Here is a 24,932-nt window from a genome sequence, read left to right on the forward strand (position 1 = left end):
GGAAACGGGAAAACATAGCTCCCATCTTTAAAAAGGGAAAAAAAGAAGACCCAGGGAACTACAGGCCAGTCAGTCTCACCCCTGTGCCCAGCAAGATCATGGAGCAGATCCTCCTAGCGACTATGCTAAGGCACATAAAAAATAAGGAGGTGATTGGTGACAACCAACACGGCTTCACTAAGGGCAAATCCTGCCTGACTAATCTGGTAGCCTTTATGATGAGGTTACAGCATTGATGGATAAGGGAAGAGCAACTGACATCGTCTACCTGGACTTGTCCAAAGCATTTGATACTGTCCCACATGACATCCTTGTCTCTAAACTGGAAAGACATGGTTTTGACAGATGGACCACTCGGGGGATAAGGAATTGGCTGGATGGTTGCTCTCAAAGAGTTGTGGTCAACGGCTCTATGTCCACGCGGAGGCCACTGATGAGTGGTGTTCCTCAGGAGTCGGTACTGGGGCCAGTGCTATTTAACATCTTTGTTGGTGACATGGACAGTGGGATCGAGTGCACCCTCAGCAAGTTTGCAGATGACACCACGCTGTGTTGTGGTGGACACACTGGAGGGAAGGGATGCCATCCAGAGGGTCCTTGACAGGCTGGAGAGGTGGGCCTGTGAGAACCTCATGAAGTTCAACAAGGCCAAGTGCAAGGTTCTGCACATGGGTCAGGGCAATCTCAAGCACAAGAACAGGCTGGGCAGACAATGGATTGAGAGCAGCCCTGAGGAAAAGGACTTGGCAGTGCTGGTGGATGAGAAGCTCAACATGAGCCAGCAATGCACACTGGCAGCCCAGAAAGCCAACTGTATCCTGGGCTGCATCCAAAGAAGTGTGGCCAGCAGGTCGAGGGAGGTGATTCTGCCCCTTTAATCAGCTCTCGTGAGACCCCACCTGGAATACTGCGTTCAGCTCTGGAGTCCCCAACACAAGAAGGACATGGAGCTGCTGGATCAGGTCCAGAGGAGGGCCACGAAGATGATCCGAGGGCTGGAGCACCTCTGCTATGAAGACAGGCTGAGAGAGTTGGGGCTGTTCAGCCTGGAGAAGAGAAGGCTCCGGGGTGATCTTATAGCAGCTTTCCAGTACCTAAAGGGGACCTACAGGAAAGCTGGAGAGAGACTTTTGACAAGGGTGTGTAGTGATAGGACAAGGGACAATGGCTTTAAACTGAAAGAGGGGAGATTTAGATTAGAGATAAGGAAGAAATTTTTCACTCAGAGGGTGCTGAGGCAGTGGAACAGGTTGCCCCGAGAAGTTGTAGACTCCCCACCCCTGGCAGTGTTCAAGGCCAGGTTGGATTAGGCTTTGGGCAACCTGGTGTAGTGGAGGATTTCTCTGCCCATGGCAGGGGGGATGGAACTGGATGGTCTTTGAGGTCCCTTCCAACCCTAACTATTCTTTGATTCTATGATTCTAAGCAGATACATTTTGCCTTGGAGATAGAGGCATTATTTGTCAGTAAACATAAAAACTAAAGCAGTAGCATAGGTAAAAGCAACGAAGGCTTGGAATATCATTAAAAAATCAAGTTTGAAGGTCTCTCTCTTCACCACGTGGGCTCACTTTTCCTGCGATGGTGGTTCCACAAGCTCCCTGGACTACCTGTTTCAGTGCTTAACCACGACCATTGTGAAAACTCTATTCCTTACTTCTAGTCTGAATTTCCTCACTGCAACTTGCAAATGTTGCCTCATACATTTTCCCAGCGCATCTCTGAGAGGATCATGACTTTGTCTTTTCTGTGACCACTCCTTCAGGTAGTAGTAGAACATAGCAACTAAAGTCTCAGTTAGTCTTGTTTTTTCCCAGGCTAAGCAAATCGAGCTCTATCAGCCTCTTCTCACGAAGAAGAAACACAAGTAGATTCACATGTGAAGCATCTTAGGACAGGTAAATATTGTACCTTGTCTTCTACCTTGTCTTCTAAAAGCACTAGGAAAGCTCTATGGAAAACTACCGTAAATGCAAAAGAAACTCCCCTGACACTGTAGAATACACATCTGGCTTGTTTATTAACACATTTCATAGCAGAGGCTCACTTTAGGTCTTCCTTATAAGGAAGGACATGTTTCAGAACTCCAGATGAGACTGGGAGTTAGTGATAGGGGTTGGAGTGTTGAGTTTTTGTTTTGAAATACAGATGTAGTTTGCACATGCAAAGCTGGATGATTAGGTTTGTGTCCCCTAAGGTGGCCCAAAGGCAGGACTATGGATTTCAAAGATCTCTCATCATCTTCACCATGATCAATGACACTCAAGCAAGACACTTTTACCATTGTTTTACCGGTTTTGCCATTTTTTACCATTTTACCATACTTACCATTTTACTATATTTTTTTTAAAAAAGAGGAGTTAAAAAGTACTTTTCTCAGTTTACATACTAAGATTTGTGATAGCCGCATTCTAGATTATGAAGGGACTCACATTAGTCTTTCTGCCAGATAACACAGAGAATAGATGACTGAAACAACTGAAGAACTCTCACCAGAGACAGCTGTGATGCAATACCCTGAACTCATCTTCTACACTTTTGTGTCCATGAAGAGGCAGCAATTTTGTAATAGAAAAGCAAGGAAGTAATGACTGACAGATTAATATTAATACGTAGGCAACAAAATCACATATGGATCTGGTTGGGGCCTGGTGAGCATCTGTTGAGGACCTATGAGTGGTCCAGCACAGACTGCTGATTGCATCAGGCAGTATGGCTGAAATTTAGTTTCAATTCAGAATTTAGTTTGAGTATGGAATTTATATTACTGTAGAGCCTTGTCAATCCACCTCAAGCTGCAATAGTTGCTTCCACAGTTTTAGCAGTCTAAGCTGTTTTTCTGCTTTTTGCCATTGCTACTGGAAGGAAAACAATATACACTCTTGCACAGGTGTTACATTGAGATATTACACTAAAGCAAAAGAACACATCATCTGAACTGTGGTGGTTATACAAGCCATTAGAATAATTTCCCTTTAGGGATTAAGTATAAAAACAGTTACAGCTGTGACACTGTAAGAAGGATAGTGAAAAAAACCCAAAGTCAGATTGCGAAACACAAGCCTAAGAGGGGAAAAAAATTCAAAAGCAACCTGTGTTGCTTGTTGTTGGGTTAAAGCATGTATTAGTGCATATCATTTTCTGCACATTCAAATGTAAAAAAAAGAAGGGCCAGTCTTTCAGATGGCTGAGTGCTCAGCCATTGGGAAAAAAAAAAAACACCACCATATTTAAAATATGTAGATATTCCACAAATTAAAGAAACTAGGCTTCCCTTGTCACAGTCTCTTGTCTTATACTTAAAATTTGTAGTTGCCAGAACATCAACCACATTTTATTTTTATGGTGTTGTAAGACTGCAAAACAATCCATCTGTTAGGTGGTGGGAGGAGGTAAATAGTCAATAATAACAAAAAATTATTTGCATCAGGTAACTTCTACATCCCACTTTGTCACAGTGAAAGTGCTTAACCTTTTATTCTCTCTTTTCTCAGTGTGCCACAGCAGTCAAACATAATGATGTCAGTGGAGATGCTGATATAAAGCCAGCTAGTATCTGGCTTAAGAAGCTATCTTATACAAAACTTTAAATGTTTCTTAAAAAGAAGCAGTCATTTTATTTTCCAGTGCCATTCAAAGCACACGGAAGTCTATTTGCTAAGTTAAAATTAAAGAACTATCTATTTTGGAAGTACTTACTTTGAAGAAACTAAAGAGAAAAAAAGAGGTATTGAAGGTAAGAAATCTCTTTGCTTTATTAATCTTCTGCATAGCATTCTGAAGGGGAGAAAGGACATGCTTTTAGGAATAATCAATCTTATTTCTGATATTTATTTAAAGTAATAATATTTCTCGGACTGTAGCAATTTTATAAAATAACAAAAAATAAACTTTGCTGTCCATCAAGAAATGAACTTGTTTTATTCTCCTTGCAGGTTTACATTCAAAAGAACATCTGTTAAGAGTTAATAGACCAACAAGGCAGCTCAGCACATTAGTAAGGAAATATATTATGCTCGAAGTACTCTAAATCCTGGTTTGATCCCAAAATGACAACTGGATAAAGGACTGTGATTGCAGTGGTAGCAAATTACACTTGAAGCTCTGGCTAAGAGACATAAAATGTTCTCAACATCTAAATACCACTAAGTTCACATGCATGTGTTGTACAGCCACATACGCTGAATTACTGCTATCACAGCTAAGACTCCAACTGGGATGAATTTTGAATAGCTTTAATTTCTTGAAGCAGTAAATCAATGCTTCAGCAAAAGTAAAAATGACTAAATTGCTGCCCCATCAGTAGATTAATATTAGTTTCATTAAAATTCTGATTGAATTCTACAGCACTAAAAACTGAATCCAAATTCCTAGGACAGTGACAATAATGAGCTAAATGTTTAAATGGCTGGAAGACAGATCGAAGATGTCCTGTAGAGCCTACAGTGAATTTTGAATATTATGTCATCTGGGACTGACTGTCATTCTGGTAATAAAAATAAACTCAACATTTTAAATAGATATCCAACTTTTTCTCTCTCTCAAAAAAAATATCTCCGACCAGTATCACATTCTCCCCTCTCCATTCATCAAGGCAATTCTCTGGAGTTACTTTGCTAAACATAGGTATACTGAATTATTATTTAGAGCAGTACTGCAACAGAGCATGTGAGTCTAGCAAACATGCCAAATATCTACTAGAACAGCTACTATTCAAAAGGAAACCCATGTAAATCAAACTGAATCTCTGTATTTATAACTTTCTATGGTAGTCTTTGTACCATTGACAACAGGGATTTCATAGGTAATTTACACAATACCAAAATAAACAATGTTTACTTATTTGTGTGTGATTTACAAAATATGTAATTTTCCAAATGAAAAAATGCCAACCGGAAAAGCTGCCTCTGGAAAAAAATCGTTAATTTGCATCCTTTATTAAAGAACTCAGCATAGGTGTTAATTTAAAACAGGACAGAAAATACAAAACCTAGGGTTAAAAAACTGGTTTATGCTCCATCTTATTTTAGCACTTCTGCTTGCACTGATGAATTCATTTCATGCTATTTTTCAGCCAAATATCCTGCTTGATTCTTCATCTTAGAAGCACAAGAAGGATGGGTATGATTTCCTCCTAGGTGGACTCTGCGATGAATTTCAAGCTACAAATTCTATTTAAAAAAAAACCACTGGATGTATACCAAAGCACCACTACTTGCAAATATTTCCAGGAAGTCTAAGCTCAATAGGTTTTTCTTTTTCTTTGAATTCAAATCACATTAAAGTCACTTGCATTATTAAGTTAAATTTCACTTATGTTTAACCATGTCATGATCCTGCCAACAAATATACTGAGTAAAGATGCAAGTATGGCTTTTGAATTAAAAGAAAAGGACTTGTGTATGTAAATTTGAGGCATGCAAAATCATTTGCAGGCATGCAAAACCATTTGCAGGATCAGGAATTAAAATCTCAGGCAATTTGCAATCTCTCCTATTAAAAAAAAAAAAGAAGAAAAAAACACGACAAACACAAGCAAACAAGAATGCAAGACTCAAGTTAAGATTCTCCTCTACATAATGAATCAAAAACAAATTCAAAAAAATAAAATCAATTTTTCTTTCTCCAGACATCATGTTTTTATTTTTTGCTTTAATTTTGGCACATGGTTCTTTCTGCCTGGATAACCAAACCGTGATAAGTTGAAAATAGACTACAGAGAGTTCATGTTTAATGAAGCAAGTATTTTGTCAAATTAGCACAACTGAAAACGTTGTGCAAAAAGGTTATACAAATGTATACACTCACAAAAGGCTGCTACAGTCAAGGCAAACAGTCAATCACAGTTCTGCAAGACTGAACAATGCTGAAGACTCACATTTGGGTTTGACACAATTATTCCAAGAGTCCTGGCTGATTTTACTGTAGACTACTCGGTTGTCATCAGAACACTGCAGACATAAAGCTCGGATAAATGGTGGCTACAGACGCACAGATCAAAGAGGCTGCTTGGGCTTTTTCCCCACTGCTCCTTTTTTTTTTTTTTTTTTTTTTTTCCTTCTCACTTTTGCAATTGAAACACTTAACAAGCTTAGTGACATTGCCTGGAAAGACTGAAGAGTTCTGCTGATATACCACATTTTGAAGAAAGGGACATTCTTTCCTCTTAAAGTACTACAGACCATTTACGTCAGAGAAGAAGAGTGACTAAAATCTTTATAAATAGGAATTGAAAGCTAGGTTACTAAATCCATATTTAGGCAGCTATATAAGTCGACCTGATTTACAAATATTCCAAGCATCCTCTATGTTTCTGTCATGAAACATGATCTGGGTTTCAAAGGTGTCCAGCATAGTTGAAAATGAGGCCACTAATTTTAGAGCCTAGATAGGATTCCAATAACCTAACACTGGGATCTTGTTTCGAAAACACCAGTATCTTGCTCAGAAGTTCTTTGGTTCCACTTACTTGCTAGCTCTGCTGGGCAAAACTGCTGTAAGTACAGCCAAATTAGGTAAGACTAGAAATCCATTTATCCCGTTATTCTGTTTTGAGCAGTTACTTGTACTAAGTGCTTAAGGAGTATAGCACATACCAAGGGACACTTTTCTTATACTCTTCTAGTTCTCAGCAACATGTGATGTGACTACTTAAGTTATTGACACATAGTGCATGGCTAAAAATTTTCCCTTGTGCATGGCTAAGAATTTTCCCTTGTGCTAGCACTTATTACAAAACCAGCACATCTAAAATACATTAATTCAAATAGAAAAAGCAGTACTCTTATGTTATTTAAACTATGCGTGCTGGAACCAAAAATCTTTGCCTATCGTTTCAAAAAAAAGTACTTCAACTCAATACAAACAAAGGCTTACAACCCCAGGGAGTAAAATAAATATCAGCACATTTGCTGTGAAGTAGAAAGATGGTAAGCACTTTCTAAAGCCATAGAAACACAAGTGATTGGTGTGACTGTGAAAGGCTCTCAATGGTTATCAAGGAAAAATTACTTCCATGATGAAAATAAATAAATAAATAAATAAGAATTATGCAATTAAACACTGCAAGAGAAGTCAAGGTCTCAAGCACAGGCTCATGTGGCACAAAAAGTGCAGAATCTCTGTATCTGAAAGAATGTTTTTCCTTGAGGAATGAAAGAGAACAAGGAATTCAAAGTCTCTTCAGGTTTTGCCAAAAGGAAATTGAGTTGTAGGTTGTTGCTCACCAGCCTGGGCTGCGGCACCAAGGACGCTGTTGCATCTTCCACAGCCAGGAGGAAATGGCCTGCCTCTTGTAGGCAGGGTCTGTACCTTGGGTTAATTAGTTAATTATATTCAATTCAGTCCAGCTGGGTAATAATGATTGGATGCCATAGTAGGTGAGCAGGAAGAGATTTTGAAACACAATGTTTTCAAATGTTATCAACAAAACTGGACTGGGAATGAACTGATTTGAAGAGCACGACCAACCAGGGAACATACAGACCTTAGTTTTTATTTGAAGTCTTTCAGTCAGCTTTGCTCTCATGACTAACTACTGGCTCACATGAGAGCATTTGCAACCATGAAATAACTCTGCTATTTAAATTTCAATGGGGTTGACAATTCCTCAGGGAGTAGCATGTCATCACCAACAGCACCAAAACATGGTGCGACTTTTAATCTGCTTTTACCCTCTTAGCTCTCTGAGTACATGAACAATGTGCTCCTTTCAGCATAGTGTGAGGTCAGCGATCTCTTCCCTGAACGGTTTAATTTGGAGCTCTACAGTTTGATACACTTTCCTACTCTTTTCCTCCAATTCACTCCCTTCTGCTAGTGAGAACTTAAAATCAGATAATTAAATGCTGTTAGCTCTCAAAATTCTGCAGAAAGCACTGAATGTCTGGCTTTTAAGTTATTTAAATTTGGTCTACAATGCTTTATTCATTTAATTTATGTATAGTTTAACATAATTGCACCAAAGACATGTAGGCCACATTCTTTTACTAGCATAAATTCGGAGAAGCTGTACTGAATCACTTGAACTAAAGCAGTGTAAAACCAAAAGAGAGAGTGAAATTAAATCCTCCAGCTTCAAAGACCTACAGGAAGCACGAGGGGATGATTGCAATTATTACGTACAGTCAAGATCCCGTTTCCATACAGAATCCCACATCAATTTAAAAAACCTAAGTAAAATGAATATGCTTTCAACCAGAGTTTTTCTCATGAAGCATCTGTCAGTCTTCAAGCGCAGCTGACCCACAGTAGCGGCTACTGGAGTAGACATCTTAAAATGCCTAATTAGGTCACTCTACGCAAGAACTATCATTATTTCATACCAGTCTAAAATGCTGGGGAAACATCCCCCTTAAGCAAAGGGAAGTATTTGGGGATATAAAAAACACAGTAAGTATCATCTAATGAGGAACAGACAAAGAAAAGTGCTCTGATGCTTCAGATAATGACGAAAATTTATGACTGCTTCCCTCCCTGGCAGACAGGAGTACAATTAGGATTCTCAAAAAAACAGTCCCTTTGTGCTGGCATGCTGTGTTATGTTTATACTGCTACAGGAGATAAAAAAATAAATACTACAGCACCCTTTTTAACCCAAGATAATAGCTAACTTTTTTTTTTTTTTTTTAATGTGGGTTTGGACATGGTTTTCAACATAGCTTATTCTTCACTGAAGTCATTTAGGTAATTACCATTGCATGCACAGGAATTAACTATTTAAGCAGCTTGCTATATACATAGAAGCCTCTATTTCAAAAATCACATGAAACAAGAACAAACAAGCTATTATGAGTCACTTAATAATTTCTTTTGCTGCCCAAATACAGTTTGACATTTAAACAGCTTAAATTATTCCTTTATTTCAATTTTGGAAAATTTGAATGTGCTTGGCTTGATGAACTGTTGAATGAAAAGCATGAGGAAGTATGCATGGTCTTTCTTTCATCCTTATATTCAATGATACGATCACTTGGAACTGACTGTGGTTAGAAAAAGCACTGGGAAATAAAAGCATAGGTTTTTCTCATGTCCTTCACAAAGAAAGCACAAATACAATATTCTGAACATGCAATCTGGACTCAGATAACCACAGATGGTTTTGCAACAGAATACCCTGCAAGCATCTATTCCCTATAAATTCTGGGAAAGGTACATGCAGGGGAAGCTCTGACAACTCCCCAAAAAGTAGTGTCATATCAACAACTGAATCTTGAAGATTTCTCCTAATGAGTGCTGTCATTTTGGCCTAGATGTTCCTCTCCGCTTTCTCTTTCATTTTGTACTGTATCTGCATCTTGCCCTTCTTGGCTCCACTGATCAATGATCTTACCACATAGCTAAGTAAAATGGCCAGTTTCTTCCTCAATTACAGTGACAATCCATATATAGATCTGAGTCAAAATTTTTGTACCATGCCTTTGAAGTCAGAGGAAATCACTAAGCAGCTCTACCAATTTCATATGGCTTCAAGAACATGGTACACATCATGCTTATCTCCAAATCAAACCATTACGCAAAGCATCAGAGAACACAGTCTGTGGTAGGTGTTCAGAACAATCAGGACTCATCTAAGTTTCCTGATGCTCTCATTTAGGAGTTCATTGAGCAAAGAGTTATGATTGAAAACTCAGTACCCAGTACAAGAAATCTACAAAGCTTATATGACAGAGGAGGGTCACTGAATGCTCATGTTTTAGATTTTATAGATCTTCATTTAAAAAAAGAAAGTAAACTTTTACTAAAAACTATACAATATTATACCATGCCAGCATAATTTTCTACTTTTATCCCTAAGGAGGATTGCAAGAGGAAACCTGTAGGAAAAAAATCTACATGAATCAGAAACAAAACCTGTAGCATGAAACAAAATGTTTCCTTATTTGATAAATCACACAGTTTGTGAAAAGAAATAAACTTCTGGTTCACTTAAGCACTTTCACCAGCAATCTGTGCAATTTGTTGAAGTTGCTTCAGATACCAAACCTACTCAACAATGCCTCAAGAGCACCAAAATTCGAAGCAAACAGTCTGAGAATACACTCTTCCTTTCAGCGTTCATCTCTCTAGCAGAACTTTGCCTTTAATTCTTCCCTTGGATGTTTTGTCCATATTCCTAAATGAATCCACTCTACTGTTGGCACTAGGCAGACACTATCTCATTACCAACTTAAAAATATATATATTTTTAAACAAAATAAAAAGCAAATGGGGAATTTCAATTGCTAGGCATTGACTTACAACTAATAGAGCTGAAATTCTATTGTTATTGCATGACTGGAAATTATACTGTAAAACCAAAAATATTTAATTAAGCTTTTTATTCTCCACAATTCCACGACAACTTGATAATGTAATCTTACAGTTTGCCTTACTCAGCTTCCAAATACCAGTATTGGACTAGAAACTCATAAATCTCAAAAGGCTTATGAATAAACTCTAGATCTGGATTTTAACATGCTCTTTTCTGTCAAGCCATAATGGTAAAATCAATGCCAAAAGAAAACATAACAAAATGATAGCAGCATCAAGTATTTAAATCAATAGAACCATATAATAAGAATCAAAATGAAAGAACTTCGGTTTGTCAAATGAGGAAATTCAGACCCACGTCTAATGAGCTTATATTTGCTTTCCCTGAGCCCTGTTAAAACAAAAATTAAAGATCAGAGCACAAAGGATGCAAACACACCTACCCAGATGAAGCCAGAACTAGAGTTTTAACTTTGGTTTAAGAAAAAATAGCACAGTAACTTCAGATGGATATCAATTTGACACTGTTAACTAGCCGATAAAAAGAATTCTAACAAAACACAGGAGATGAGATACTAAGAAGTTTCTTTACCTAGCCATTCCCAGGCTGGAAAAGTTGGAAGGAACTATCAAAACATCAAGCCTGGAAAAGGGGTGGGTACCCAGTGTCGTGTAAGCAGCTGAGAGGCACTGAGGAATGAGTTGAAGCAAATGTTCTTCGCAGAGTTCCATAAGGCACCAGGGAGCAAAGACTCTATAAGGAATGACTGCCTGCAACCTGGCAGCAGGATGTTGGAAACGGCAGGGATATTCCACATGACCACAGATTTCTTCATGCCATCTGACAATAACAAAACAAAACAAAACAAAACAACAAAAAAGGAAATTTAATGTGATACCAGAAATGTGCACAACCGAGTATGCTAAGACAAGGATATTCTCTTGACATCAGAATGACAGAAATAGTTTCATAAATCCAACTCCTTTGAATTCTCACACTGTTCACACATGTGCAGCACTGTGAAAACACTCATTACTACATGTCTAAGTAGAACTGATATAGTTACTCACAACTAAAAAAAAGCACTAGTCAAACCTTGGATAAAGAAAACTAAGTAATAACACAATAATACTTCTCTATTCAGAGAATTCCTATTCAAACTTAACTACTAAAGTAAAATTTCACACGTATGAACACAAAAGTATTAAGTGCAATTAGAATGAAATTCCAAGGGGGCTTTTTTTCCTGTTGTTTCTAAAATTCCCCGGGAACTTCTACTGATTTTTTTCTTTCCCTTAAGTGAAAAACAACTGTAGATATCAATTCAGGCTTATCACTGTAGACACTTGAAAATATCAAGTTAGGATTAAGCTTACTTTACATTACTTTACAGTATGTTCAGATCTGTCGCTGGAAGAAAGGAGGGGTAAATCAAACCCTTCCTAAACACTGAGTCATATACCTTCACAATAATTTATCTGCCCAAATAGACGCTTATCTAAGCAGAAATCAGCTTCATGTTTTCACCTGCTGGTCTCTCTTCTGTATAGCGCAGAGCCTCTCCTTGGTTCAAGATTTCAACTTAAGGAAGCTGGTTCTACTATGCCTGGACAGGCAAAGCACTTATTGATAATGCACCCAGCATTGCCCAAAGCATTTATATTCGGAAGATCATGCTCTGTGTGAGTGCTGACACACAAAACAAAATGGTAACATGTAGGAAAGGACTAGATTTTGCTGAAGTGCCAATGCTTTAACACCTTACATAACCCTTTCTGTGAAAGAAGTGGACTGTAAGCTACTTCATTGATTACATGTGCAAAGAAACTACATCCATCATTATACAATTTTTCTCCAAGGGTGGTCTAACCCAGTATATTTCTGCTCTAAAACAATGTCTCTTTGTTTTTAATTGTGAGTTGACATTAGGTAAGAAGATGAAAGCTAGCACCCTATCTGGACCCTTTGGACATCCTATTGGTCGCTTTTAAGATTCAGCTGGACAGGGTGCCGAGCCATCTTGTCTAGATCATGCTTTTGCCAAGAAAGGTCGGACCAGATGATCCTTAGGGTCCCTTGCAATCTGGTATTCTATGATATTTCTTGTAAAAGTTGCCAAGTCCTTAATGACCAGAAGGAGACAATAAAACTTATTTAACACCCTAACTCCATTTAACATTTTCTTTGATACGGTTTCCTCATGCCAAACTCACTGGCACCTGGATATAAATTACAGTACACATGTCAACAATTTCTTCCAGAAATCCTTTCTTTTCCTACTGCTCAAGAGTTTATCTCCATTATCTTATCTGAGTCACTACCCTAACATCTGCTTGTCTATCCATTTCACATCCTTTCTAGAAATGCCTGCTACTGGGCATAATATTGGTTTGGTCACCTAGTCTTAATGACTAAAATAAGTAACAAGGGTCTGTTGTGCTAACTCCCAAACAAGGATTAATTGGATATAACTGTAAGAAGAGATTTTTAAGGACATACATTTTTAATGGCCTAATTAACTGCAAAACAACCTTGTACACTTAGGTTCTCCTTTTTTGTCTATTCATAATAAACAGCACACTTGCAGAGGACTTTTTGATATTTTTTTGGTCGTTTTTTTTTCTTGAAACACATTAATTCTATTCCACTACCAGTAACTCAACTGCTGCAGATACATCACACTACCTACGCCAATTAACTAATTCAATGACCATCATACAGATTGACTCATAACAATGACCATCACACTGATTAAAACTTGCACTAATTTTTGCTACAAAAAGCTACAAAAATATTTCCCTTTTTTTTTTACAAAAATTGGAAACTTTCATTTATTCTATCAACACTGCCATAATAATCTTTTGCACTAAATCAATACAAATTCTATTACTGAATGTGCTGTACTTTAGAGAGGAATATATAGTGAACATCTACAGTGTATTTCTGTAGAGGCAGTCATATTATAAACATATAAATAGCAAAGGAATAAACACAAAACAATATCTAGAAGCTTATCAAACCTATAAACTATTCTAAAGCTTGAATAGGCATGTTTTACTCATCTTAGGTAAAATACAAATACTCCTATTCTCAAGATCTATTAGATTTTTTTTAAACCAAAATTAGCCAAGCTGCAAGCCATCAGAATCCTTTTATTTCTAATTCTAGTAAGTAATACCTAGTAGGTCCTCAAGTTCCAAAGTCTCACTAGCTTTGCCAAAACAGTAAGGACTTCCACTGGCTCTATGTTAACACAGTATTAGCCCAAAACAGCTATCTAAAAGACAAGTATTGTTTTGGCTAAGTTTCTAATCGCATAACAGAAAAATACTTTGCATAACCGAAACAATACTTAAGGCCTAACTAAACTGGTCACCTTCTACAACAAAGGAACATTTTCTGTTGACACGGGGAGAGCAGTGGATTTTGTTTGCCTGGACTTCAGCAAAACAATCCTGTTTTCCCACAGCCTTCTGGACAAACTGGCAAGATACAGACTGGACGGATGGTCTGTGAGATGGTAGGAAATTGACTCACAATCCACACTCAGAAAGTGGTGACCAACGACTTTCACTCAGGCTGGCAGCCTGTCACAATTCCCCCAGGGATCGATACTGAGTCCCACACTGTTCAACATCTTCACAAATGTCCTGGATGATGGGATTGAAAGCACCCTCACTCGGTTTGCTGACAACACCAAACTGGGTGGTGAGGAGAACATCTCAGAAGGGAGAGCCATCTTACAGGGAGAAACGGACAGGTGGGAAGTGCAGGATAGCAAGAACAGTGTGAAGTTCAACAAAGACAAGTGCAAAGTCCTACACCTGGGATGACATAACCAAAGAACCCAGCAGAGGCTAGGATCTGTATGTCTGGGGAGCAGCCTTGCTGAAAGGGACCCAGAGGTTCCAGGTGGACAGCAAGTTGAACATGAATTGTCAGTGGGCTGCTGCAGCAACGAAGGCAAATTGGATCCTGGGCTACATCCACAGGGGCATTACTAGCAGAAATAGAGACGTGATCACCTCACTCTATTGAGTACTTGTGTCCTGGTTTTAGCTGGGACAGAGTTAGCAGCTAGAAGAGCTGCTTATTCTTTTTAGCAGCTAGAAGAGCTCCGTGTTTTGGTTTTACTCAGAGGTTCACTCTGAGAAGAATGTTGATAGCAAGCTGATGTTTGTAGTTGGAAGTGAAACTCCAAGGACTTTTCAGTGTGCCGCGTTCTGGCTGGAGTGCAGAAGCACGGCAGGATAAGGGGGGAGCATAGCCGGGACAAGGGGGCCATGATTGCCCTTGTGATTTGTGGTGGAACTTAAGATTGAGGGCCAAACTGGCCAATTAGTATTCCATATCATGCAGCATCATGCCCAGTATAAAAGTGAGGGTCAGCCGGACAGAAGGGCTTTTGCGCTTTGGCTCTTTCGCCGCTTTTGCTCTTTTGCGCTTGCTGCGCTTTTGCTCTGTTGCCTTTTTTTTCTCTCTCTCCCAGTACTCCCACTCTTGGAGTACTCTCTCTCTCTCTCCCTCTCTATTTTGTGGCCTCACGTTCGTCTGGGATTGCAGCTTCGGGACGAGACGGGCTGCAGATAAGAGGGGGTGGTGAGCATCTACACTTTGTATTAAATCATCTGTATTAAATTGTTCTTATCTCAACCCACTGGTTTCCCGTTTATCCTTCAATTCTCTCCCTCATCCCTGGGGCTGGGGGAGGGTGAGTGGGCGACTGTGTAGGGTTTGGTTCCCGGAGCGGCCTAACGCACAACAACTTGTCAGGTTGCACCTGGAGTATCATGTCCAGTTCTGGTCCCCACAATTCAAGAAAGATGCAGACAGATTGGAGAGGGTCCAAAGGAGGGCCACAAAAATAAGCAAAGGGCTGGAGAACTTGACCTATGAGGAAAGACTGAAGGAGCTAGACCTTTTTTGGGAAGGGGAAGGGGAAGGGGAAGGGGAAGGGGAAGGGGAAGGGGAAGGGGAAGGGGAAGGGGAAGGGGAAGGGGAAGGGGAAGGGGAAGGGGAAGGGGAAGGGGAAGGGGAAGGGGAAGGGGAAGGGGAAGGGGAAGGGGAAGGGGAAGGGGAAGGGGAAGGGGAAGGGGAAGGGGAAGGGGAAGGGGAAGGGGAAGGGGAAGGGGAAGGGTGACCTCACTGCAGATTCCAGTACTTAAAGGGCATCTACAAAGGGCGCAGAGGCTCTCTCTTCACAAAGAGCCACATGGAGAAGACAATGGGTGCTCGATAACCTCATCTAAGCTCTCCTTCCCACGAAAGATTGGACCAGATGATCTTTCAAGGTCCCTTCCAACATGGGCTGTTCTGTGATTCTATGACTTTATGAATTTGAAAAGCTGAGAGTAACACACAAGAAAATCAAGGGCCACTTCATGTACTAGACAACAGGGTATTTTTTTATTGAAAAGAATCACTGGTTCAACTTTATTTTATGAGACCACTGCAACAGGTCTTTCATGTGCCCAGTCAGTATACATCACCCAGGCACACCACTGCACAGGCCAGCTCTAACTCTAGGATGGGACAGGACAGCAAGAAAAGAGCGAGTGAGTAGGCAATACCATAGTAGGGCGCATTAGGTATCCAAAATAGACTGAGCCTAGTAACACAACAGATCTTAGAGCCAGACATTGTAAGAAACAAGGGAGGACCTGGTATTGCTGCGGCAGGGCATGAAGAGGCACAGGATGCAGATTTAGAGGACACTGGGATTTATTAACCCTATTGCTCACTAAGCTGCTTGTTTTCACATAAAAAGAACCACACCCTTACCCATGAAATAATGCCTTTGGAATTATTTTCCTGTCAAGATTTTTCTGTTCAGATTAAACAAGTTCTATTTTGATTCCTGTACTATGACTCATTTTCTCATTCCACAAAGTAAGTGAAAACGCTACCCATATATCTCACTTTTCAACAATATTCTTAACACTAACCTGAAATCAGCTTGTGAAGATTGCAAGGAAAACCCAACATTTGTCTGGATAGCAGCTGTGAAGGACTGCTGTTTAACCTCCTGCCAGCACCCCACAGCAATAGTGAAGGTGGATGCTGGCATTGGCATAGTCACATAGTAGTACCAGCTCAAGATACCTGTAAATAAAAAAGAACATTTGTACAGACTCATCAGTCACAGCACACATTCAGTACTTGACATTTTTATGTACTTGAGATTTTGGGCCAAACTTTGCACCTTAATTTTGTTGAGGAAAGAAAAATAATTTCATTGAGACATGTAAGAGTAGTCATATGTAACCACCATGTTTACTTACACTTGCAACTTTCCTCTATCTGCTGATGTCTCTATAAATAAATCATCCACAAGTGGAACATTATTAATGCAGCTTAGCATTATTGTACTGTTACTGCCCAATAATAATTGCATCAGACATGAAATCTAATAGCACCTTTAGATCCACACACAGACATCAAAATTTAACTCTTTCAAACCGGGATCAACCACCTTATGGTTTTGTCTTAACAAAATCTTTTCTTTGTGTTCTGGACAGTACCAAACTGATAGGCAAGTCCTAACAAACAACACCAGTGCTTGTGAATTCGTCCTGGCAATCTGAGATACATGATGTGCCAACCAGGCAATGAGAAATCAAAGCTTAGAACCAGATGGGATATTGCCTAAGTCAATGATTTGGTCATGATAACCCAGGAGCTGCTAAAGCAAGATTAGAGAGTCAACTAAAAAGTAAAGTTACCATTATGGGAACACAGTGATGGAAGACAAGGGGTATGGTATAGAATGACTGTATCTATAAACATGTTTGGATAAACCGGAGGATGTTTTAGGGCAGCATATTTTTCATGAATCTAAAGGTTTTCCATTTGTCCCTTTAAAAAGGATATAGCTTAAAGGTCACATTCAAGTACTCATTTACAGCCACAAATACAGTTACTACACCATACTAACAGGTTAATCACTCTTGGAAAGAGCCTAGCTGAGTTACAACCTGCTGAATCATGTGTAAATAACTGTAGCTGTGGCAACTGTGGAAATACACAAACTTCAGTTATTTTAAGAGAACGTTAATACTTGTTCTTTTCCAATAGTGTTCTGACCAGGGCTATGGAACACTACCAAAAGGTAAAAAAAAGACCAAAAAAAACAATCCAGCGGAGGCCACAAGGCATAAAGTAAAGGAAATAACTGTAGCAAAACATCTCTGGGTTTCCAATCTTAATGACCACAGAAGATCAAGCTGTCCAGAGGAAGGACAAACGAAAAAATCCTTTTGCTTCACCTCAACAAATTTTCTACCTACTATTTAGTATCACAAAGCAATACTGTTCGTGAAGTCTTGTAAGAGGCAGATAAAACCTCTGCCTCTTACATGCACTAGCAACCACGTACACTCTCTCAATCCATTCGACTTTTGGAAACATTCACCGCTACCATCAAAAACCTTTCATCTGCATTGTCAGATAAACACATATTACTCCTGTAATTTTCCTAACCTCCTGTCAGTACGTGAGCAGAAGGAACTAATTTGCTCCAAATACATTAGGAACAAAGAGGATAACTGTTTTGCCAAATTCCTCCCTCCCCCCCCCCCCCCTTTTTTTTTAATTAACTTATCAAAGCCACAAATGAGCCAAGGCAAGCAAATGCCACCTTGAGAGAAAGAGGTCACCCAGGACAGCAACAATTTATTATTTTGAAATACCAAACTCCTGATGTAGAGTTTCACTGATATAAACTCTGATAAGAGGCCCAAGCCTGCATACACTGAAGTTAATAGCAGCTTTAACATTGACTTAAATGTGTACAAGAGAAGGCCCAGAGGCAGTCGGCAATACTTCACTTTGTGTAGCATCTGTTACACTCAAAGCATCACAAAATGCTCCATGCAATTATGTTAATTGTAAAACCTTAAGAGTCAAATAACAGCAGAGGAAGAGTGAAAATTTGAGGAAACATAATTGAAAAACAGTTATGCATTTTCAACTGAGTTCTGAAACAAGCATGAAAGTCAGAAGGCAGTCACAGAAAACTGCCCCAGACGGCAGGAGGTGTAAAGGAGAAGGCTCTCACAACAGTGAGGAGATTGTCTAAAAGGAAAGGTTGTCAGCCTGTGCTATGCACACTGAGCAAGCAGAGAGGGCTACAGTAAGGAACAAGTTTCGCAAGGCAGGCTAGAGCAAGCAACACCATAGAATATTTTTTAAAAAGAAACAAGGGTAATTTGAACAGAATGTCAAAATGAATGGGCAATCCATTTAGCAGTCCAGTGAGAAGAACAGCACGTGCTGCACTCAGAAATTTACATGAATTAGCAACGAACATAGGCTATTCAGAGCTGGAGCAAACCTTGCAAAAGGGTGAAGGTATCAAAGACAAAGGAAGTTAGATTTTCTTGGTATGTGTGTTGATATTTATGTAAATTAGGATTTCCTGAAGAAAAGCACCTAAATACAGATCCTTATCTTTTTTTCCAAGACCCTTATACTTTGCAGGCATTACAGAGCCCATGGATAGTCCCAGAACGAGATCCAAGATTTACACTGTCTTCACACACCTAACTGGGGCTCAATCCATTTCCTGCAGGGCCCTCTGCATTCATACTCCAGAACTGTGCAGGATAATTATATATTTATCCTACAGTTGTTTTGTCTTGAGCAACTGAAATAACATGCACTGGCATGATAAGCGAGCTCTCTCCAGAGTGCATCCACTGGTCAGTGACGGAAATTGTCTTTACGTTGGCAACGCTTCTCTACGGCAAGCACCATAAAGTAAGTACCTTTTCAAAAAGGCTAACCCTCATTTATCTTCTATCTTCTCCTCTCACTATGCCCTTTCTCCCATAACTTCACATCCTTTCTTTAACTTTCTTCAGGTCAGTGGGCTTTGTTTTGTCTTCCTTCATCTGCAACCTCAGACCTACCCCAGGGCACAGATCGGGACGAGAAGACCCAGCCGGCTCCTTTTCCCTTCTCTCCGCTTCCCCTGGCTGCCCTCTGCTTCCCAGCAGCTTACCTTGGAGACAGCACCACCTCTAGGGTAGGAGAAAACAGTGCAGCTGCAACGGGGAGATGGCCACCTTTACCAAAAATAGCATTTTGTACCACAAAACCAGCATTTTGTACAACAAAAACATTTTTAGACTAAGCAAGGACACCTCGAGAAGAACAAGAGATTAGGCTGGGGGTTAGTCTACGGGAAAAATAGAGGAAGAGCACCCCAGTCCTTTTTATTTGTAATGCTTACACCCTCTCCTTACAACCTAAAAGCAACTAGGTAATTATAATACTTGCAAAATATTTTCTCTACAGGTAATTTTGAAAGTAATTTAAAAAAAAAAAAAAATTTTTTTCAGATCTGCAAAGCAAATCTGTCATGCCATAACTACACAAACCATGCAACAACAATCACCTATTGTATGAGGTATAACTTGAAAACACCCCACGCAAAATTTAGCATGACATTTAACCAGGATAGGAAATTATAATTTATCTATAATTGTGCAAAAGAACAAATTAAAGGCCGTTTATTTCTTCTACTTGAAATAATAATGATGAATGATGTAATTACTTCCTAGAATTTTTAATGCATTTAGCTATCTTTGAAACCATTAGAATTGTTTGAGTTCTGTGGAGTCCATTGTAATCGAAGAAACACCTAAGAGTTAGTATCTGTTAGTGCCAGATGCAAGAACATTATGAGTATTTTTACTCATTAGTGTATTTGCCCTCAAATAGCGTGCACTAACACAAATATAAACACTACAAAATACAGATGATGTCCGTAATTTATTGAAACCCACAAAATTCAGCTACCTCCAGGGACAACGAGAGAAAGCCCCACGCAGCATGTGATATACAAAGTAAGAGCTAGCACTAGTCCATAAAACTTCAGCTAAATAAGTAGTTACTCCAAGACCACTGTTTGGCTGGAGCACCAGGATCAAGAACCCTCCAAGTTTCTGAAACTCTTTGTAACTTGTAGAGATCTTTGATCTCATCTGAAAGCCAGAATTTCCCACAGACCACCCTCACATTCATGCCAGAGCATTAGTTCAATACTGGCTCAGAGGGATGAGTAGCATGCGACGAGCTGTCAACTCCCATGCTGTAGTTCCTGATATATGTTGGAGATCAATCAACACAAGTACTGGACTCTTTTGTTTTGCCTTGTGAAAAGCAAGGGAAGCACAAACAAAAGCAACTACTGTTGCTGCTAGCCACAGAGCAGCAGCCGTGGCTTCCCTACCACCGTATTTCCTCTCAAGAACAGAATACACCTGCTCACCGGAATCAGAGATGACAAAACAAGATCAAGGACTACGTAACAGTAGAGTAAGGGCACAAAAAGCAAGCCAGTCAATTTCATGCTTAATGGCTGAATATCTACTTCTTGAACACGAATCAAAACAAATACAAAGGTGTTTGTGACTACATATATTTGCAGCTTCTCTGTGTTACCATAATATGCTGAAGGAAAGTAAAACTGACAAGTGTTGAAAAATAAATCCAATGGTTAAATGGCTCACATTACACACACACACAGGTAGTGCTCGCTGTAAAGCTTTCTCCCAAAGGGCACTGTCAAGTGCATTTTTCTGATGAATTTTTCTTCTCTAAGTGCTCCATAAAGAATGAACAGTATTTTTAAGCACTTTTAGGTCATACCTGAAATAGTTACCATTTGTACTTGAGTAAGTGATGCACCAGTATTTTCAAACAAATGTGGCCTCACTTTTATGTCAAATGACAGGATGAGCCACAGTTTTGTAGGAAGCAGAATGCAAAAATGGCACATATGGGAGGAAGTACGCAATTACTAAAACCTGCAAATATAAGTGGCAAATGCGGAATCTGTGCATGCGAGTACACCTAGTCTAGCTATGCAGTGGATCACAGCATCCATGCACTGAGAGATGGAGGTCTGTGAAGTAGAATGCAGATCTCTCTTTAAAAGCATGAAGGTTATCACCCTTGCTTGCTGTTCTGTTATTGTCGGCATGCACACTTGTTATAAACATGACTTTTAAAGGAAAAAATTTTCAGCTAACTTGTAATTCTGTTCAGAATAAATTCATTCACAACCGCTTGCCAAAATGCTTATTCTTTCCGACAAATTGCATTTTTAAAAATGTATTTTCATGTTATGACAGTTATGTATGATTTTATAAATACACAACACAGCAATAGCATACTGTACATAAATAATTTGGCAAACAAAAGTTATTTTAATTGAAGCCATCCTGAAAGGCTTTTAGGTGTGCTTTGTAAATATAAAGACAAAATTTTAGTTTTGATAGATTTCATATGCCCTACATAATTGCCTAACAACAAGATCTACGTGGGACAGGTTATTTAACACTACAGACCATTTTGAACTTTTAAACTCTTAAAAGCCCTGTTAATTAAACTAATGAATTTGTATTTCTAAATTCATTAAGAATTTATTCAAGGCTTCAGATTAGCACTTGAGCTTTGGGTTTGTTTGTTTTTTAAAACATTCCTTACAATATTATTCCTTTCCGTTCTTTCCTCTGTATCTGCTTTGTAAATTTTTACAATTCCAAACAGCACTCTTAACACTGCTTTGCCATTTCCAACTGTATATAAGCACCAAGATGATGAAGGTCTCATCCATGATTGAGTCTTCAAAAGCTACTGGAAGCAACTCTTGCATCACGACATCAAAATTAGCACAAATAATTCTGTGTGCTGCATAGATCCATAAGCAGTACCTTCCACACTCTTGAGGATTCCATCCTGAGGAGAGGTGGAAGGAAAACTGTAAGGATGGAAGTGCAGTAGGTGCTCCTGCTGCTTCTCTTCAATTCGGTAAAGTTCAGCACAAAACTTTGCCATTGTCACATGGCTCCTAAAGGAGCCAGTTTTAATGCTATGTCTGGCTCTTTCCAGCTCACTTCACAGTTTTCACTCAGCACTTCATTTGCACAGAGAAGTTAAAATGAGTCATTTCCTCCTTACTGGCCTTTCCATTAAAGACTTCTTACAGTATTTCTTGCTTTCACAAAGTTCTTAGGAAATGAAATATACTGGGTTACCCTTTGGAAAATTAAAAAAAAAAAAAACAACCCAAACCAAACAAAGTTTTAAGCTGAAACATGAACTACCAACATAAACTGACCCATTGCAATAACTACAGGGATTTAAACAAAAGCCCATTCTGTTCTCCATGGGGTAACAAGGCTGACTTTGGGTGACTGAGCCACAGGGCTGTCATTAACAGTATCATATACCCTGATACCATTCTCAACACTCCCTACAACTAGTTCTTTTCTTTATTCAAGTATAAATTTTTAATTTTTTAAAAATTAGAATGACAAAACAATGTTAATGAGGAAATAATTCTTTCACAATACAGCCTTTTCAACTAGCTAATTGGTCTAAGAGAGTATCAATTTTAACTGACCTATGCCAATTTGTACTGTCTGAAATTTTTTCCAAGGTTTCTATTTCTAGACATTCACATAAGCATCCTTCTTCCTCTTCAGATCACGGAGCCACCACTAAGGGACATACAGGCAACAATTCATTAGCAAGGCGTAAGTGTGGATTAAACTAATTAAACAATTATGGCAGAGCTTTTCTCCTACTCTAAGGTCAAGAGCACGCTTGCTTTCTTGATGCTGAGACAGAAAAGTAGTATTGCCCAAGTGAGCTGAGCAGCTCATCATGGCAGTTTTCCATATTTCAACAGCAGAGGCAAGACTTGAAACAGACTTCACATATGGCCAAAAATAACCAGACAATTCCATGCAAATGGATTAACTGATGGTTCACAAATCAAGGAGACTTTCTTTTTTTTTCTTCAGCTCCTCAAGAATAAACTTTCCTCTATAAAGGCACCAGAAGATTATTTTTTTTCCAGAAACACCTAATTCTAACATTTTCCTATACTCTACTTTTCATCAGAACTACTTGCACCAGAAAATACTGACCGTTTAACAGATTATCTCAAAACTAATGGAAGCAAGATATACTTTGTATTATGATGTGTGGAACTGCCTTAAAAACTTCCTTCTCTATTTAGAGAAGTTTTAAACCTAATTCTAAACATTCTCTAGGTTTAGAGTATGAAGTATAGCCAACACAGAAGAAAAATGCTTGCTTTCTTACTGTTGCTCAAGGTATAATCTATCAATGCCAAAAAAAACCCCCAAAACCCAAAAACCCAAAGATCAGATTTTTGGGGCACTGCCGTGATATTTTTCATCTATTCCGTATATTTCAGGAAACAGATATGATGCAATGACTGCTTCTAATCATTGGCGTGCTGAGCTACGCTTGGACTGGAGAACTAAAACTGGAAGTTAATTATCTATGAAGGCCTGAAGTTGTCAAGAGCCTGATAAGATTCTTCATCTACAAAACGTTCAACTGCAGAGTGGTTAAAACAAAGCCAATTTATGACAAGTGAAGTCAAGATTTGGAAAAAAGTAAAAGGAATAAAAACACAGAAAAAAGTAAGTAGAAGTAACACAGTGAAACGTAGATGCCTTGAATGCTCACTATCCTGAGGCCTTGAGGAGGTAACTTTTCCATAGAATGACGTGGAGATTACAGAGGGACACGTTAAGTGCTTTTAAGGTTAGGAACTTCATTCTTTCAAAAATTACACATTTACTAAGCTATATTTCTAATTATAAAATTATTTAAAATAGTTTCCTATGGAAAATACATTTCACCTTCTCGAAGCTGGACTGGTTCTGCTGAGTTTTCACCACTCATCAACGCAACAAAGCCTGCAGCTGTTCGGACTGAGGCTTGCCAGGTTGACAAGGCAACGGGTGGTTCTTGGCATGGGAAAAGGGCTCTGTTGTTTATTGGTGATCCCATCGTATAAACACATGACCTAGATGGAAGGAAAAGAGATCCAAGTTACAGTAAGAAACACTGAATTAAGTTTTCTGTCAAAAATCAAACCTACTGTTGTACTGTAAGTTTTTTTTAACCTCAGCTATGTAGGTTTCAAACCTGTATGACATGAACCAAGCAAAGTACGATCTAAGACAGCATGAAGAAAAGCAAGATTACCACAATGATTTTTACATAAACCAGAAAAGAGGAACTGCAGTCTTTCCCTTCTACTGCTTCTGCTTGAGCCTTCCAGCCTCATACAATAGCTCTCAGCTGAACCCACAAGGCAAAGAAGGCGTCTGAATATCGTTTGAAGAAGATACTGGCTTCACTGACACCTGTGACACGTCCCTGTTGTCATCACAGTAGTGCTTTCATTATCATATATCCAATCTCTCCATACAACCTGGAGGCTCATCCAAACTCATAGCAGTACATCTAGCCTTGAGCCTTCCTTTGTCAATACATCTTGACATTTTTACATTTCTTCTTGCAGTACTTCCTGCAGGGCTTATAATGAGAAAGCATTTCTTCTCCTTATCAGCCTCCTCCTTGCTTTTCACATAGCAATCTTTCTTGTAGTATTGCTCTTTTTGCAGTTTCTCTAACCCTCTCCTGGGCAGCCTCTTCATCTACTGCCCCTTTCCAACTTCAGCTGCAATATTTCATGCCAGCCAATTCCTTATTAGTAGCTTAGCCACAGGGAAGGTAACAAGGCCTTTCATTAACTCTTAGCTTGTTGATGCTGGTGCACAGATGTAACAATTCTTGGTTTACTTCTTTTGTTGCATTTTGCAGTTTATCTTAATTCCTAGTACTC

At 39.0% G+C, this 24,932-nt stretch overlaps 1 protein-coding gene across 1 annotated transcript in view; it reads right to left on the reverse strand.

The window, feature by feature from the left end:
* The window catches only part of AOPEP (aminopeptidase O (putative)), a 188,370-nt gene that overhangs the window by 153,671 nt on the left and 9,767 nt on the right, over window positions 1-24,932 (reverse strand). Inside the window, exons 2-5 of the mRNA XM_086629909.1 lie at window positions 23,941-24,107; window positions 21,973-21,982; window positions 16,198-16,344; window positions 10,844-11,092 (exon numbers count right to left, since the gene is read on the reverse strand). Of these exons, the coding sequence (XP_086486035.1) occupies window positions 10,844-11,092; window positions 16,198-16,344; window positions 21,973-21,982; window positions 23,941-24,107 (573 nt within the window). The remainder of the gene's footprint in view (window positions 1-10,843; window positions 11,093-16,197; window positions 16,345-21,972; window positions 21,983-23,940; window positions 24,108-24,932) is intronic.

Source organism: Tauraco erythrolophus, chromosome Z (genome assembly GCF_009769465.1).
Source record: "Tauraco erythrolophus isolate bTauEry1 chromosome Z, bTauEry1.pri, whole genome shotgun sequence".
NCBI classification, from domain to species: domain Eukaryota; kingdom Metazoa; phylum Chordata; class Aves; order Musophagiformes; family Musophagidae; genus Tauraco; species Tauraco erythrolophus.